The sequence below is a fragment of the Notamacropus eugenii genome, chromosome 3 (genome assembly GCF_028372415.1).
Source record: "Notamacropus eugenii isolate mMacEug1 chromosome 3, mMacEug1.pri_v2, whole genome shotgun sequence".
In the NCBI taxonomy this organism is placed as follows: Eukaryota; Metazoa; Chordata; class Mammalia; order Diprotodontia; family Macropodidae; genus Notamacropus; species Notamacropus eugenii.
Window position 1 is genome coordinate 319266319 of NC_092874.1, and position 13657 is coordinate 319279975.

Sequence of the window (13657 nt, forward strand, 5' to 3'; positions counted from 1 at the left end):
TACAGCCTCCCTAACTCTGACTCTCTCTGCCTCCCTTCCAGCTTGAATTCTTCAAACACCATTACAAAGAGATTATGACTAGCTGATGAATAATGAAGAAGCTGCTTTGGACATGGTCCTTCCTGAGTAACTGCTTCTTCTTTTACCTCCTACCTCTTGTGATAAAGACTGAAGAGATTTTATTAGACAAGTGCACCAGTCCTCTTCTTACCTTGAGATCAAATCACCTTTTTTCTTCAGTAGGAGGATGAAGACTTGCCACGGGCTTATCCTCTTGAGGAGTAAAACATTTTAGTTCATATTCTTTGGTTGTTAATCGAAAGGATATGTGTGAAATATCTCTCACAGTAATGAACCGCTTGGCATTTCTACTGTGTGTGCATATTTGTGTGAGCGTGTAACTCTGAAACTGAGGTGGCGCAATTGGCAAAGCCCGTCTGACAGCAAAAGGATTGTTTGTGGTTTACATAGTTGTTCATAAACTTTAAATGGCAGCGTAGTGCTTGGTCTTCCCCTTGGGGTTATATGTCTTTGAGTATGGGACCGAACTTGGCAAGTTAGGGTAAGGATGGGGCAGCCATTCTTTTTTCTAACTGGAAATAAAGAGGAGTGAGATTTTTTTTCCCTCTCCACATGGTGGTGTAGGCATCAGAGGGAAGCAAGGTAAGCCTTTGATGGATAGGCTGAGAAGGTAGTGGCAAAGCTGGTTAGATTGGGATGAACATCAGAGATGAGTGACATCTACCACTCCTTAAGGTGAGAGGTATTTGGCTCACTTTACATATCACTGTACACAGGTAGGTCTGAATAAATGCTTTGGCAGGAAGGTGGGAATATACCTGGAAATCAAGCACATTAGAAGGGTGGGGAAATTACAATCTATAGTTCATGAAATGTCAGGCCATGCCCAGCGAGGGTCCTTCTATGGACTAGTTTGATAGAAAAGGATATCTTAATGACTGTGCATGGCAAAGTCCCACTTTTCCCCTGACACTGAGGAAGAGAGCTAATTTGAGGAGTAACGTTCCCTTTAAACAACCTTCATCATCAGGATTAGGGGAAAGGAAAAAAGCATTTATTAAGTGCCTACGATATGCCAGGGCCTTTACAAATATTATCTCATTTAATTCTGGCAACCCTGTGAAGTAGGTGCTATTACTACCCCCATTTTACAATTGAGGAAACTGAGGCAAATAGAGGTTAAGTAACTTGCCAAGAAACACACAGATAGCAAGTGACGAAGGCCACATTTGAATTCAAGTCTTCTTGCCTCCAGGCCCAGGACTCCAGGCTCTGTACCACCGAAATGCCTCTATTATTTAAAAGATTATTGAAAAAGTATCCATTTCTTAGAGATGCAATGTGATTCTAACATGATGCCTGAGTTCTGGACAGCTTTCCTGTCACCTCCCTGCTTTGAGGGTAAGAAGCATCACACAAATGAATGCAAGAAGCTGTCTAACTGTGATTCATTGTGTTCCTTGGTGGAGCTGCCAAGTCCCATACGACATGGATCTGTCTGAGGCTTATCCAAGGGACTGCCCATGGCCAGCAGGCATACTGCAAGGAGAAGAAAGGTCCAGCCAGCTCCTAGGATAATTCATCCCAGACTCCAAAACTCATCTTTCTAGGTATACCTATCTAACCACCAGTTGTCAACTGAGAGCAAGGCAGGCCAAGAAAGCTGTCAGTAACCTTCTGGATCTGGGGCCTTGACTAGGCAAGCCTGAAGAACTCACACCCTTCTCTCTGCACACAGGTGGAAGCATCACGAGTTCATTGACGAATTGAGTTCATTGACTAGTTACTGAAAATAGATGGGCAATGAGACAGAGGGTAGGGCTCTGCAGCTTTAATCACTCACAGTGAGACACATCTCATGAGCAAATGACAGGATCTCCAATTCATGCTGTTTGCTTGAAAAACAGGTAACAAATTCTACACTTTACTTTCAAAACTATCCTGCTTGTTTGTGCTTCCTTCTGAGTTCCAAGCTCTCTTTTCTATTGCCTGTGGGTTTCCTTTGTGCGGTTCTGCAGAGAAGGATGGCACTGATTATAGTTTCTCATTGGATTTCTTGCTGGAATTGGTTATGGGGGAGCTTGAGTTGCCTTGCTCTGGCCAGGAACACTATCTTAGCAGTGAGTTCCTCTGTCTGTTCTAAAACTTCTGTAATCTGGCTTCAGACTTTAATCACTCAACTGAAACTATTGTCTTCTAAGTCCAACACACGACCTTTTACACAGAGGAATGTTTACTTCAGATGGTATAATCACAAATACACAAACTTATTTCCCTCCAAGACTTGGGAGGCATAATCCTTTTCCCCCTTGTATCACCTCAATCTCTGAGGAGGGAAAGAAAATTAAATTCATAGTTTAGATTGCTTCCTCTAGAATACAGTCCAAGTCCTGAGTCCAAAACCTCGGTAAGACTTGAGTCCCAGTCACCCTGGCTACTTTGGGTTTCTTTGTCAAAGTGGCTCACTATACCACCCCACCTTCAATCCTGGTTCCAAGGTCACCATGGTTTCAACTCCTAGTCCTGTGAGGATTACCTCCAGCACCTGAAACTGGGGACAAACCACTCAGGACAGAGACCAACACTACCAGACAAAGGAGAGATAAGTAGAGGAAAACAAGTCACTCTTTTCTCACTGGTTCAGGCAATGGCATCCCTTGGGCAAAGCAGGTAAAGTGATAAAGGAGAACATTTGAAAAGTTGAAAGGTGATGAAAAAAAGAAGCAAAGGTTTAGTCTCACCAGTTTTAAACAGTCAGAAAATAAGTTAAAGGAGGCTGGGCTCACCCACATGATAGGGGCCTTGACAGGCTCCATATTAGCACAGGGTTGTCTAGAGAATCTTGGGCTACAAAGGTTTCTAGTGATCTCTCATTTAAAAAAAAAAAAGATTATTATTGATTGTGAACTTGACACAATCACAATTATTTCCATTTACAAGGAAAAAAATTTTAAACTGACTACATGATGCAGGAAATTCTTCCCTCCCACACACAATATACAGTTTAAGTTTTGGGGTTTTTTGTGGGGGAGTGGTAAGTAAAACTTAATATGGTAGTTCCAACAGTGGCCTCTTTGTCTATGCTACTTCTGCATTTTCTTCTGTTTCTTGAAATGATTTATTAACATTTTTCCTTAATTAAAATATAGCTATCACCACCCCTCCCTGACTCTCCCTTATCAAAAAAATGAAAAGTAAAAGCCCACCCCCAAAATAAATATGATCAAGAAAAAAAATACAAATTCACACATTAGCCATGTCTAAAAATATGTCTCATTCTGCACCTCTGGTTCACCATTTCTATGCCAAAAGATGGAAACTGGTTCACCATCAATCTTCTGGAGGTGTAATTGATCATTGTGTTTGTCATTCAAAGTTGTTTTTCTCAAAAATGCTGTAGTTCTTTCTAGAGAACTGTTCTTTTCCACCACTTTATCTGCTTCACCCAAGAGACGCCATGACTTGTAATGCCAATATGATGCCCATAGCAGCTGCTACGAATGTGCATATGTATTCCCAGGGTTTGTTTGCAAATTGTAATAAACTGTCCTCCTCCACGACAAAGCGGAAATATTTATTTGGAATAAGGCTATTAGCAGACTGGAAGGCAGGATTTACCAGTCCAGGGAGTGTCAGCATTTTTCTCTTTCAAGCCTCCCAGCTGGCAAGTTCCCTAGGCAAGTTGCTCCCTCAGCCAGTTCCTCTCTCCACCTGCTTCTCTCTTCACTTACATCTTTGCCTCCAAGCAATAATTATTAAATAGTTACTGATTCTCTTTTACCCTGGAACCCTGAGGGTCTTCCCCTCCCAGTTTGATTTTTTTGTTATTATTTTTTTATTAAAAGGGGCCATCCCTTGAGTAACTACCTAAAGAGGCCTATTCATTGAGTGGGTATATCTCACTCAAAGTGAGTATGTGATAAGACCTTAGCCTAAAATGGCCAGGGTCTCCCACTGCATCCTGGGCCATCTCCCCTCATACTGATGAATATCAGGTCACTGGACCCAGATGACTCTGGAGGAGAAAGTGAGGCTGGTAACCTTGCATAGCCCTCCCTCCCTCAAATCAAAGTCAACTACAAGTCATATCATCATCTTGATGTCATGGACCTCTTTGAGAAACGAAGGACAAACACATAACAACACAACAATATACACTGTTTATAATCAAAGGCACTTAATTGGTTTAGTGCCTAGAAGCTTTGAAATCAGCACTTAATTGGAAAGATGTGGGAATCCCTGTGGCCTAGAGCCTAATTGGCTCTGCATCAGGGTTCCATGTGAGGCCTATTAATGGGTGGGGGAAGATCTTATTTCCCATTGACCTTACAGACCTGAATCAGGGAGAGAGGGGGGACTTGTTTTCTCCAGCTTACCTCTCTTTTGTCTGGTAGCGTGCTGGTTTCTGTTCTCTCTAGTTCTGCTCACTTCATTAATTGTCATATTTGACAATTTGCTGGGTGTGACGTGGAACTCAGAGTTACTTGAACTTAAACAACTTACTAATGATTTCTTAATTGCAAAATCTAAATTTCTCAATCCTAAATTTCCTTCCTGTCCCCTCTGAAAGCCTATGCATTGCTGACCACCTCCTTGTCCTGTATTCTCTCTCCCTCTCTCTATCTCTGTGTGTGTGTCTCTATGTCTGTGTGTGCATGTCTGTCTGTCTATCTCTGTCTCTTGGTTTTCATGACACTTATCTTTTGATTTTCTTTATGCATGTGTAAGCGTAGGCAAAGTGTGATTTTTTTTTTCTGGAGTTCACTTTCCTAGTCTCAGGCTAAATTATAAACATCTGAAGGATGAATCTCCTTTGAACCCTGATAATTCACAGCTGTACTGAGTCATGTAGGTTTTTTACCTTCTGGCTCTGAGCCAATCAGGGACTTGGTCTTTTTTATATATTCTGGGAATTTGGCGTTTTACTTTGGGGGCTTGCTCATGAGAAGGACCTTTGGAATCCCTGGACAGGACTCTGAGTAATCCTTTGTTAAGATCTTCCCCCCAACTACTCAGATGTTGGTGTTCTCTCAGTCTGGTGATATATGTAGGTGGTTGTATTTCTTTGTTCAGACAGAGCCCTGTCTGTTGAACCTCCTTGCTAATTTCTCTGTTTGTGTTTTCTATACTCACTTCTTTTTACTTATCTGTAATTAAAGATTGTTGATCCCTTTGAAGCTATCTTTCCTTTAGAAAAGCAGATCAAAGAACCTGTACTAACAGGCCATCCTATGCATGCTATTGTGCTTGCTAATACAGCATGTCTGACTGATCCTTCTCATCTTTCCTTTGTTAGATTTTCATATAGGTAACACTAATTAACTGTGGCTGTTCCTTCCCAAACTCTGTCCTGGGCCCTCTTTTTCATTTTCTCAATATTCTGTTATAAACTCTTCTGCTCCCATAGATTAAGTGATCATGTCTATGCAGTTAATTCCTAGATCTTATATGTGCAGCCCCAGTCTCTCTCCAGAGCTCCAATCCCTTTTGAACTGGCTATCCCATGGCAAACAAGCAAGTTGTTTAGTCATGATCCAACTCTTTGTCACCCCATTTGGGGTTTTCTTGGCAAAATACTGGAGTGGTTTGCCATTTCTTTTTCCAGCTTATTTTACAGGTAAGGAAACTGAGGCAAATTGGGTTAAGTGACTGTCCCCAGGGTCACACAGTAAGTGTCTGAGGTCAGAATTTGAATTTAGAAAGATGAGTCTTCCTGACTCTAGGTCTGGTGCTCTCTCCACTGCACTACCTAGCTGCCCAAGAGGTCCCAAAATAATCTCAGATTCAACATGTCCAAAACAGAACACATAATCTTTTCCCCCTAAACACACTCCTTTTCTGAATTCCCTATTACATTTGAGCACTACAGCCTTCCAGTCACCTATACTTACAATCTCAGTGTCATCCTCAACTTATCACTTTCCTTCAATTCTATTTATGTACTCACTTACCAATTGTTGTTGCTTCTTTCTCTACAGTATTTCTTGGATACGTTCTCTGACACTCTAATCACATTGCCACCATATTAAACCAAGCCCTTATTACCTTTCTCCTGGGCTATTGCAATAAATTACCTTCTAACTGGTTTCTCTGCCTCAACTCCCTCCTCATACAGTCTGTTTTCTAGTCAGCTGCCAAAATGACTTTCCTAAAGTGCAGATCTAGCCATGTCACCATGAACCCCACCCCCCCAGCCCTGCCACCTCCATACCCAATAAACTCCAGAAGCTCCCTACTACCTTTAGGGTCAAAGATATACACGGAGAATGTTGCAAAGGATGACACTCACAATTTAGCCCTTTGTGGCACAGTGAATAGCACACTGACTCTAGAGGTAGGAGGACCTGAGTTCAAATCTGACCTCAAACACTTACTAGCTGTGTGACCCTGGGCAAGTCACTTAATCCTGTTTGCCTCAATGTCCTCATCTGTAAAATGAGCTGGAGAAGGAAATGGCAAATCCCTTCAGTATCTCTACCAAGAAAACCCCAAATGGGGTCACAAAGGAGTCAGATATGACTAATCTGAAAAAAAATCTTTCTAGTCTTTTTATGCATTATTCCCTTTCATATCCACTCTGCAGTCTAAACACATGTATGATAAAGCCTCTCTGTTTCCATCTTTGATCTTCTGCTGTCCTCCTTGCTTTCCCTCCTAAGCTGTGCTTCTTAAAATTCCTGTCTTTCTTCAAGACAACTCAAATACTGCTTTCTGCAGAACACTGTGGTTAATTTTTTTTTGTTTCTGTAATTATTTTGTGTTTTACATATTTACAGATATTATATCTCTCTTCTGCCTCTTCCTCAGTAGACTATAAACTTATTGAGGGCAGGAAAAATGTTTTAGTTATCTTTATTAATCCCAGTGTCCAGCCCTGGACTACACAGGGCATTTAAAAATTATTTGTTGAATTAATTCTAGACCAACTCCCATACTGGTACAGAAAGAAACAGTCTCAGAAAGGTGGGTTAACTCACAGTCAAATAGCTACTTGGTCCCATAGGCTATTTGCACTAATTCAGTATTTGTTTTGAAGTGTGGGGAAGATTTCAAAATACTTTCTGTTAAGTTGAAAAATGAGATTCAGTCCTTGGCCTGCATTTAAAGACCTGGGTTCCCTCACCACCATGCATATCACTTCGTATAATGGTCTCACTTATGTAACTCTACACCCCTAAAACTGAACTAAATCCACCAGTTTACTCCTAACCTCCAAGGTCTTGACCACAAGGTCACTTCTGCATCCTCTTTTTCATTTCCTTCTTTCTTGAAAGCCAAAGGAAATCATGCGTTTTGCCTCACAGCTTCTTATCTTTTGAGTGGTTTCCAGATACCCATCTTTGGGGGAGAGAGCCTTGGGAGTGAATCTGATGAGGGCTGGAAAGGAGGAGTGAGACCCCCCCACAAAGACCAGGGGCAGGTCACCTGGAATGAATCTGCAGACTCAAGTATTGTCGAGGTCAAGGTAAAGATTTATTACGCTTTTCAGTGGGCAAGAGTTCCTAGGGAACCTGCAACCTTAGAGGGATACAAGGAAAGTTTTTACAGGATATTCTATAGGAAACATGGGCCAAATATGCTAACTAGGTATTTGGGGGTGGGATTAGGGAGTAGTTAAGGAGTGGTTGGTTCTTAAAGGAACATGCACTTTTGGTATCTACTGTGGAGGCATTTTACACAGAGTTCATCAGGAAATAGCCCAAGATGGGACTTCCTAAAGGTGTGGTTTTAGGCCCGAAACATCACTAAGTCAACCAACGGTCAGAGCTGACTCAGGAATACCAGGCTACTCTCATCAATGTCTTCTTAGACAAGATAAATGTAAGGGAGTATACGTACGTCTAAGTCTAGGATACGTACGAATATTAGTCAGTGAGTAGTAAATGTCATTATGACCTAGTGCAGAGTCAGTCCAGCCAGTCCACAGCTAGTTCAGATTAATAAGTTCTATAGGTGTAGCTGGCTGCTATGGCAGGAGGGGAGATAACAGTTGTTGCTGGGGCAGGTTGTGTCCTTGGGCTGCGGAGACACTGCCTGGGATAGTGTTTTGAAGCTAGGGAGGGATGTGACTTTTAAAGAGAAATGTGATTTTAGAATTGGCACCCAAGTACCCCATTAGATTTGACCACTAGATGCACTGAGAGGCCTCCAAAACTCAGAGCCCATCTCCTTCGGGAAAAAAAAAAACAAAAAGAGTTATGGATAGAATATACCAGGAAGGTGGGAAGAGGGGCTAGAAGTCTAACATGGAAGGCAACAGTTGCTGAGAATTAAGTCATGAGGACCTATCAGAAGATCTGAATCAATCCTTTGATGCCATACAGTGGGAGTGGCAACTCCAGGAAGGGGATAGCAGGCCAAATGAGAGGGTAGTTCTGGGGACACTTTCTACATCGTTGAGGTCACTTTCTCCCCTACCCCAGTTAACAGTGGGTACAAGCTCATCAGTTCCTTATATACGACTTTCTATTTAGGTTTTATTTACCTATTCTGAAATTCTGTCAGCTAGCAGTACCGCTATGTGGTATATGCTTTATTTTTGAAATTTACGTGTGCACACACACACACACACACAGACAGACAGACAGACACACACACACACACAGAAAGACCGAGACAGAGAGACAGGGGAGATAGGAGACAGGAGGTAATATGTGCACTGAGTCAAATGAAGGATACTTCCTTTCACTAATACTGTGGGAATTAGAGCAAGAGAGAAATCATTATGGGCTGGAGTAGTCAAGGAAGCCCTCATGGAGGATAAGAGGCTTATGTTCAGCCTTAACAGATGGGATAGACTAGAGAGACAGAAACAAAGGCAGAGAGAAAGACAGAAGGACAAGTAGACAGGCAGACAGACACAGGAAGAAACAATCAGCAGTAGCCATGAGGACAAAGTAGAAGGGTAGTATTAAATTGTACAGTCCTGGCATAGAAATTATCATTCAAATATGTCTAAAAATAAATTGCAAGCCAGGTGGAGCAGCAGGCTTTTAGGCATTGAGATGTGAATACACTTACTCCTGTTTTTCAACCACCAGCCACCATTCTCAGAAGGACGGGATTTGAGGGAAGAGGCAGCTGAATCAAAGTCAATGCTTCCAAGCCCTTAGCACATTACCCAGTCCCTAGAAAACTTACTGACTTCACCAGAAGGAAAGGAGCCTCTACCTCCATCCATCCATCCTGCTTCTCCACCCATTGTGGCCACCAGACTGACCTTCCCAATTCACAACTCTGATCATACCACTCCCGGGTTCAAGATCTTCTAATGGCTCCCCCATTTTTCCATAAAATAACTTTCAAAAGCTTTAGCCTGGCTTTTAAGCATCTTCACAATCTATCCCCAACCTCAAATTCCACCACTCTGTTCAGACATTCCCTGTACACCAGTCAATCTAGTCTTACTGTCACTGAGAATATCCTCTCACCTCTGTGCTTTTGCTCCTGCAGTTCCCTCTACCTGGATCACCCCATTCTCTTCTTTCTGATTCTCCAAGTAAAACAAAAACTTTGTGAGGGCAGACTATTTTCATTTTTGTTTTTGCCCCAGCACCTAGCAAGTGTCTGACACAGAGCAGGTGCTTAAAAATGATTGTTGAATTGGAATGAATTGCATCAGCATCTCTAACCCTCCCTTGAGGCCTCTTATCCTCTGAGAGGTCTTCCTTGACCTCTCCAACCCAGTTCAACCTCTTCCTTGCTCTAATTCCTACAGAATTAGTAATCCAAAATCGGGAAAGGAAGGAGGAAGCCCCCCTAGGGGGCGGGGAAGAGTTCCTCTCTTCTTGCTCTCAGGTGTCTCTCTCTCACCCACTGCTGGACACCACTACCAGCTCTCCTCAGTGGGCGGGTTCCCACCACCAAAGCTCCAAGGAGACTGGAGGGGGGAGGGTGGTGCAAGAGTCAGGAGGACCTGAATTCAAATGTCACCTCAGACACTTGACACTCACTAGCTGTGTGACCCTGGGCAAGTCACTTAACCCCAATTGCCTCATCCTGGGTCATCTCCAGTCATCCTGATGAATATCTGGTCACTGGATTCAGATGGCTCTGGAGGAGAAGTGAGGCTGGTGACCTGTACGGCCCTCCCTCACTCAAAACAAAGTCAAGTGCAAGTCATGTCATTATTTCTCTGATGGCGTGGTCTTTGGCAACAAAGGACAAACACACACAGAATTAGTGAAAGTAAGTATCATTCATTTGACCTGTGGCACATCTTGCCTCCTATTGTTAGCTAACTTTCATGTATATTGGTCATGTCTCCTAGTCTGTAAGGGGCTGAGCCCCCTCGTGGGGGTCGTTAGGGACCATTCCAGTGACTGTGATCTCTGCTAGAATGTAAAGAAGTTCCTTGAAATAGGAACTGGACATTTTTGCTTGTTGATCTCTGTATCCCCAGCACATTGTGCTGTTCTTTGTACGTTCTTATTCGTCTTTTTTGGGGGGTGGGGCAGAAGTGGGGAGGATCCAACCTGAGATTTTATTAGTCTGACTATATGGAAACTCTTTTATCAGTATGGAAACTTCTTCATTTGACATTCAACAAGGGATCAGCAATTTATAGTTTTAGGAAGTTGTTAATAGTTGTTTAAGTAGCTACTGTGTACTGGGAAGAACTTGAACCTAGGACTTCCTAGATTTTCCTCTTTAAGAATCTTGTTGTTAGCAACAGCAACAAGAACTTTATATGTGCTTGTTGAGCTGAGTTGACTTATTTTGAATGGGACTGAATTACCAAAAGAACCAGAGCTCTGGGTCAGGGGAAGGGAAGTGAGAGCTTGATCCACTTCTCTCCTGTGTTCTATGATAGATGTGTCAGTAGCAGCTTACCTTGGTGCCCAGCTGTTCTAAGCATGGAGAATGACTTTAATCCCCCTTTGGGTAATCCTATGACCCTCTACTGCAAACACTTGGTGACAGTGACCAGACTCCCAAGTAAGGTACACTATTCTCTGTGCTCACATTGGCTATTATCGACCAGTTGCAGAGGTATTCTTCTTGGGAGGCGCAGATAGTAGGAAGGGAGAGGATCTGTGAAGTGGAAGCCAGTATTCAGGAATTTTCATTGGGTGAGGGACTATGGTTCCAACCTCTCTACTCTGTCACCTGAAGCAATGGAACACCACTATGGAGATGAAGAATACGCATATAGCATTTCCTTTTTTAGCGTTTTGTCAATAATGTCTTTTCTTAATGACATAGTCGTTTTTCAGTATTCACCCCAGCCCAACACTGAACCACACTTTGTAAGAACAACAACTAAGCAGCAGTAACATAAAACTCCAACAAAGTCAAATAATAAACATATCTGAAAGGATATGCACTACTGAGCAGAGGGAAATGTATTTCATTATATATTTTCCAGGAACAAGCTTCGTCTTAAGAAATAGTTTCATTTTGATTGACTTATATTACTGTAGTCCTTTTGTAGCTTGTTATCATTATTCAGCTTTCATCATCATGCATCATTTCTGGTGATTTTTCTCTGAATTCTTCATATTCGCTAATCCTTATGGCACAGCGATATTGCATTGCATTAATACAGTGCAATTTCTTTAGCTATTCTCCCACTGATAGGCCCTACTTTGATCCATGTTCTTTTCCCATTGCAGGTTCCCCACCCCTGGATTAGACCTTAAGGCATGCAGCAAGGTTCTTTCCTATTAAAGAGAGACTGGGTCATTCTCAAATTGACAAGTGGTCAAAGAAACGAACAGGTTTTCAGAAGAAATCAAAGCTATCAATAATAGCCAGATGGAAAAATGCTCTAACTCACTCGTGATTAGAGAATTGCAAATTAAAAAAGCTATAACTTTCTTTGTGTGGGATTTTTCTATCCTCTTGAAGTATGTGCTCAATAGCAAACTTGCTGGTTCAATGGATATGAATAATTTATACATCTTTTACTAATTGGGAGAGTCTCAATTAACAAAAAAAAAGTATATTTTTAATGAATGTAAAAAGTCTCCTTTAGCAGATCATGTATCTCTATTGTTGATTTAGAAAATATAGGCACCCTCTATCCTGTCCTGCCCTCCATTTATTCTATTCTCTCCTTTGACCTGTCCCTCCACAAAAGTGTTTGCTTCTGATTACCTGCCTTCCTTTCTATTATCCCTGCTCTCTTTCCCCGTTCCTCCCTGCTTTCCTGCAGGGTAAGATAGATTTCCATACCCATTTGAGTGTGTATGTTATTCCTTCCTTAAGCGAAATCTGATGAGAGTAAGGCTCACTTATTCATTCTCACCTTCCCCCTCTTCCCCTCATTGTAAAAGGTCTTTCTTGCCTCTTTTATGTGAGATGATTTACTACATTCTACCTCTCCTTTTCTCTTTCTTACAGTACATTGCTTTCAACACTTAATTTTATTTTTCAGATGTTATCCCTTCATATTTAGCTCAACCTCTCTCTCTCTCTCTCTCTCTCTCTCTCTCTCTCTCTCTCTTTCCATATATATCTGTGTATGAATATATTTATGTATGTATTCCCTAACACTGCGAAAGGTCTCATGAGTGTAACAGTAATATAGTAATGATGTTCAACTGTGAAAGACTTACCTGCTCTGATCAAGGTAATAAATGATCCATGACAATTCCAAAAGACCGATGATGAAAATGCTACCCATCTCCAGAGAGAGAGGTGATGAACTCTGAGTGAAGACTGAAGCATACTTTTTTAAAACTCTCATTGCGTGGGAAACATTTAATGAAACAAATATTTTTTTTAAACCAGTGGAGAGGGGAAAACTCTTGAGTCCCATTCCATTCTGGATCTATTCACTTCCTTGCCTACTTTCTGTCCTGTTCACACTGAAATTTCCAAGATAAAAATCACACTAAATCTATTTATCTTGGTTTGTTTCCTATGACCACGCAATGAGCAAGCTGGTTTTTCATTGAAATTTGTTTTTTATTTCTTTTTGCTTTGTGTGTGTGTGTGATGGTAATGTTGGTAGCTCCACTTTCATCCACATTACTTCACATGAGGTTGGTGTTGGTTTGGGGAGTAAGGTCTATGTAGAGAATATAAACCAAGAAGATAACAGGTCCAGGAGGAAGCCAAAGCCAAGGCTGTGTGCCAAGAGTGGAAATGAATCAATTTCTTTCTTTTCTTTCTCCACCCTCTTCCGCCCTAGCTGCTCCTGCCCACTTTTTTTTCTCATTGTTGTTCCTCCATCTCCTTATTCTGTTTTTTTAGCTGCTGTTTAGAAACAGCTCTGAAAGGTGGAGCATCACAATGGGGCAGACTCCCGTCATAGCTTCACATGCCTTTTTCCTGCTAACAGGTGAGTAAGGGTCCCTCAGAATTGGAACAGTAGAAGGTTTCAGATGGAGGGAGAGGTTAGAAATCTTAGGGGCTTGTTGAACTGAGAGGGGAAGCTGAATATGCATAAATAGAAATAGAGAGTAAGACAAGAAACAGAGGCAGGGGCATGCTGGAGTCAGACCTTACTCTAGCCGTTGTTAAACTTTCAGTGTGAGTGTTTACATTTTGGAAATAAGAGCTTGATTTATTCTTTTGTGGTTTATCTAGATTTAAGAAAATGATGAAGAAAATGTTAATAATGCAGATTAAATTGAAATGTGCACTGTCCATACATCTTTAGAGCATCAGTTGTTAGACATTTACCAGC

General features: G+C 41.7%; 1 protein-coding gene across 2 annotated transcripts in view; it reads left to right on the forward strand.

The window, feature by feature from the left end:
- Positions 1-7391: 7391 nt before the first annotated feature.
- The window catches only part of LOC140496709 (integrin alpha-M-like), a 58319-nt gene continuing 52053 nt past the window's right edge, over positions 7392-13657 (forward strand). Inside the window, exons 1-2 of one of the 2 annotated variants that reach the window (XM_072596815.1) lie at positions 7392-7486; positions 13222-13309. In XM_072596815.1, coding sequence (XP_072452916.1) covers positions 13261-13309 — 49 coding nt within the window. In that variant the 5' untranslated portion in view covers positions 7392-7486; positions 13222-13260. Of the gene's footprint in view, positions 7487-13221; positions 13310-13657 lie in introns of those variants that run through there. The other variant, XM_072596816.1, reaches the window with a different exon arrangement.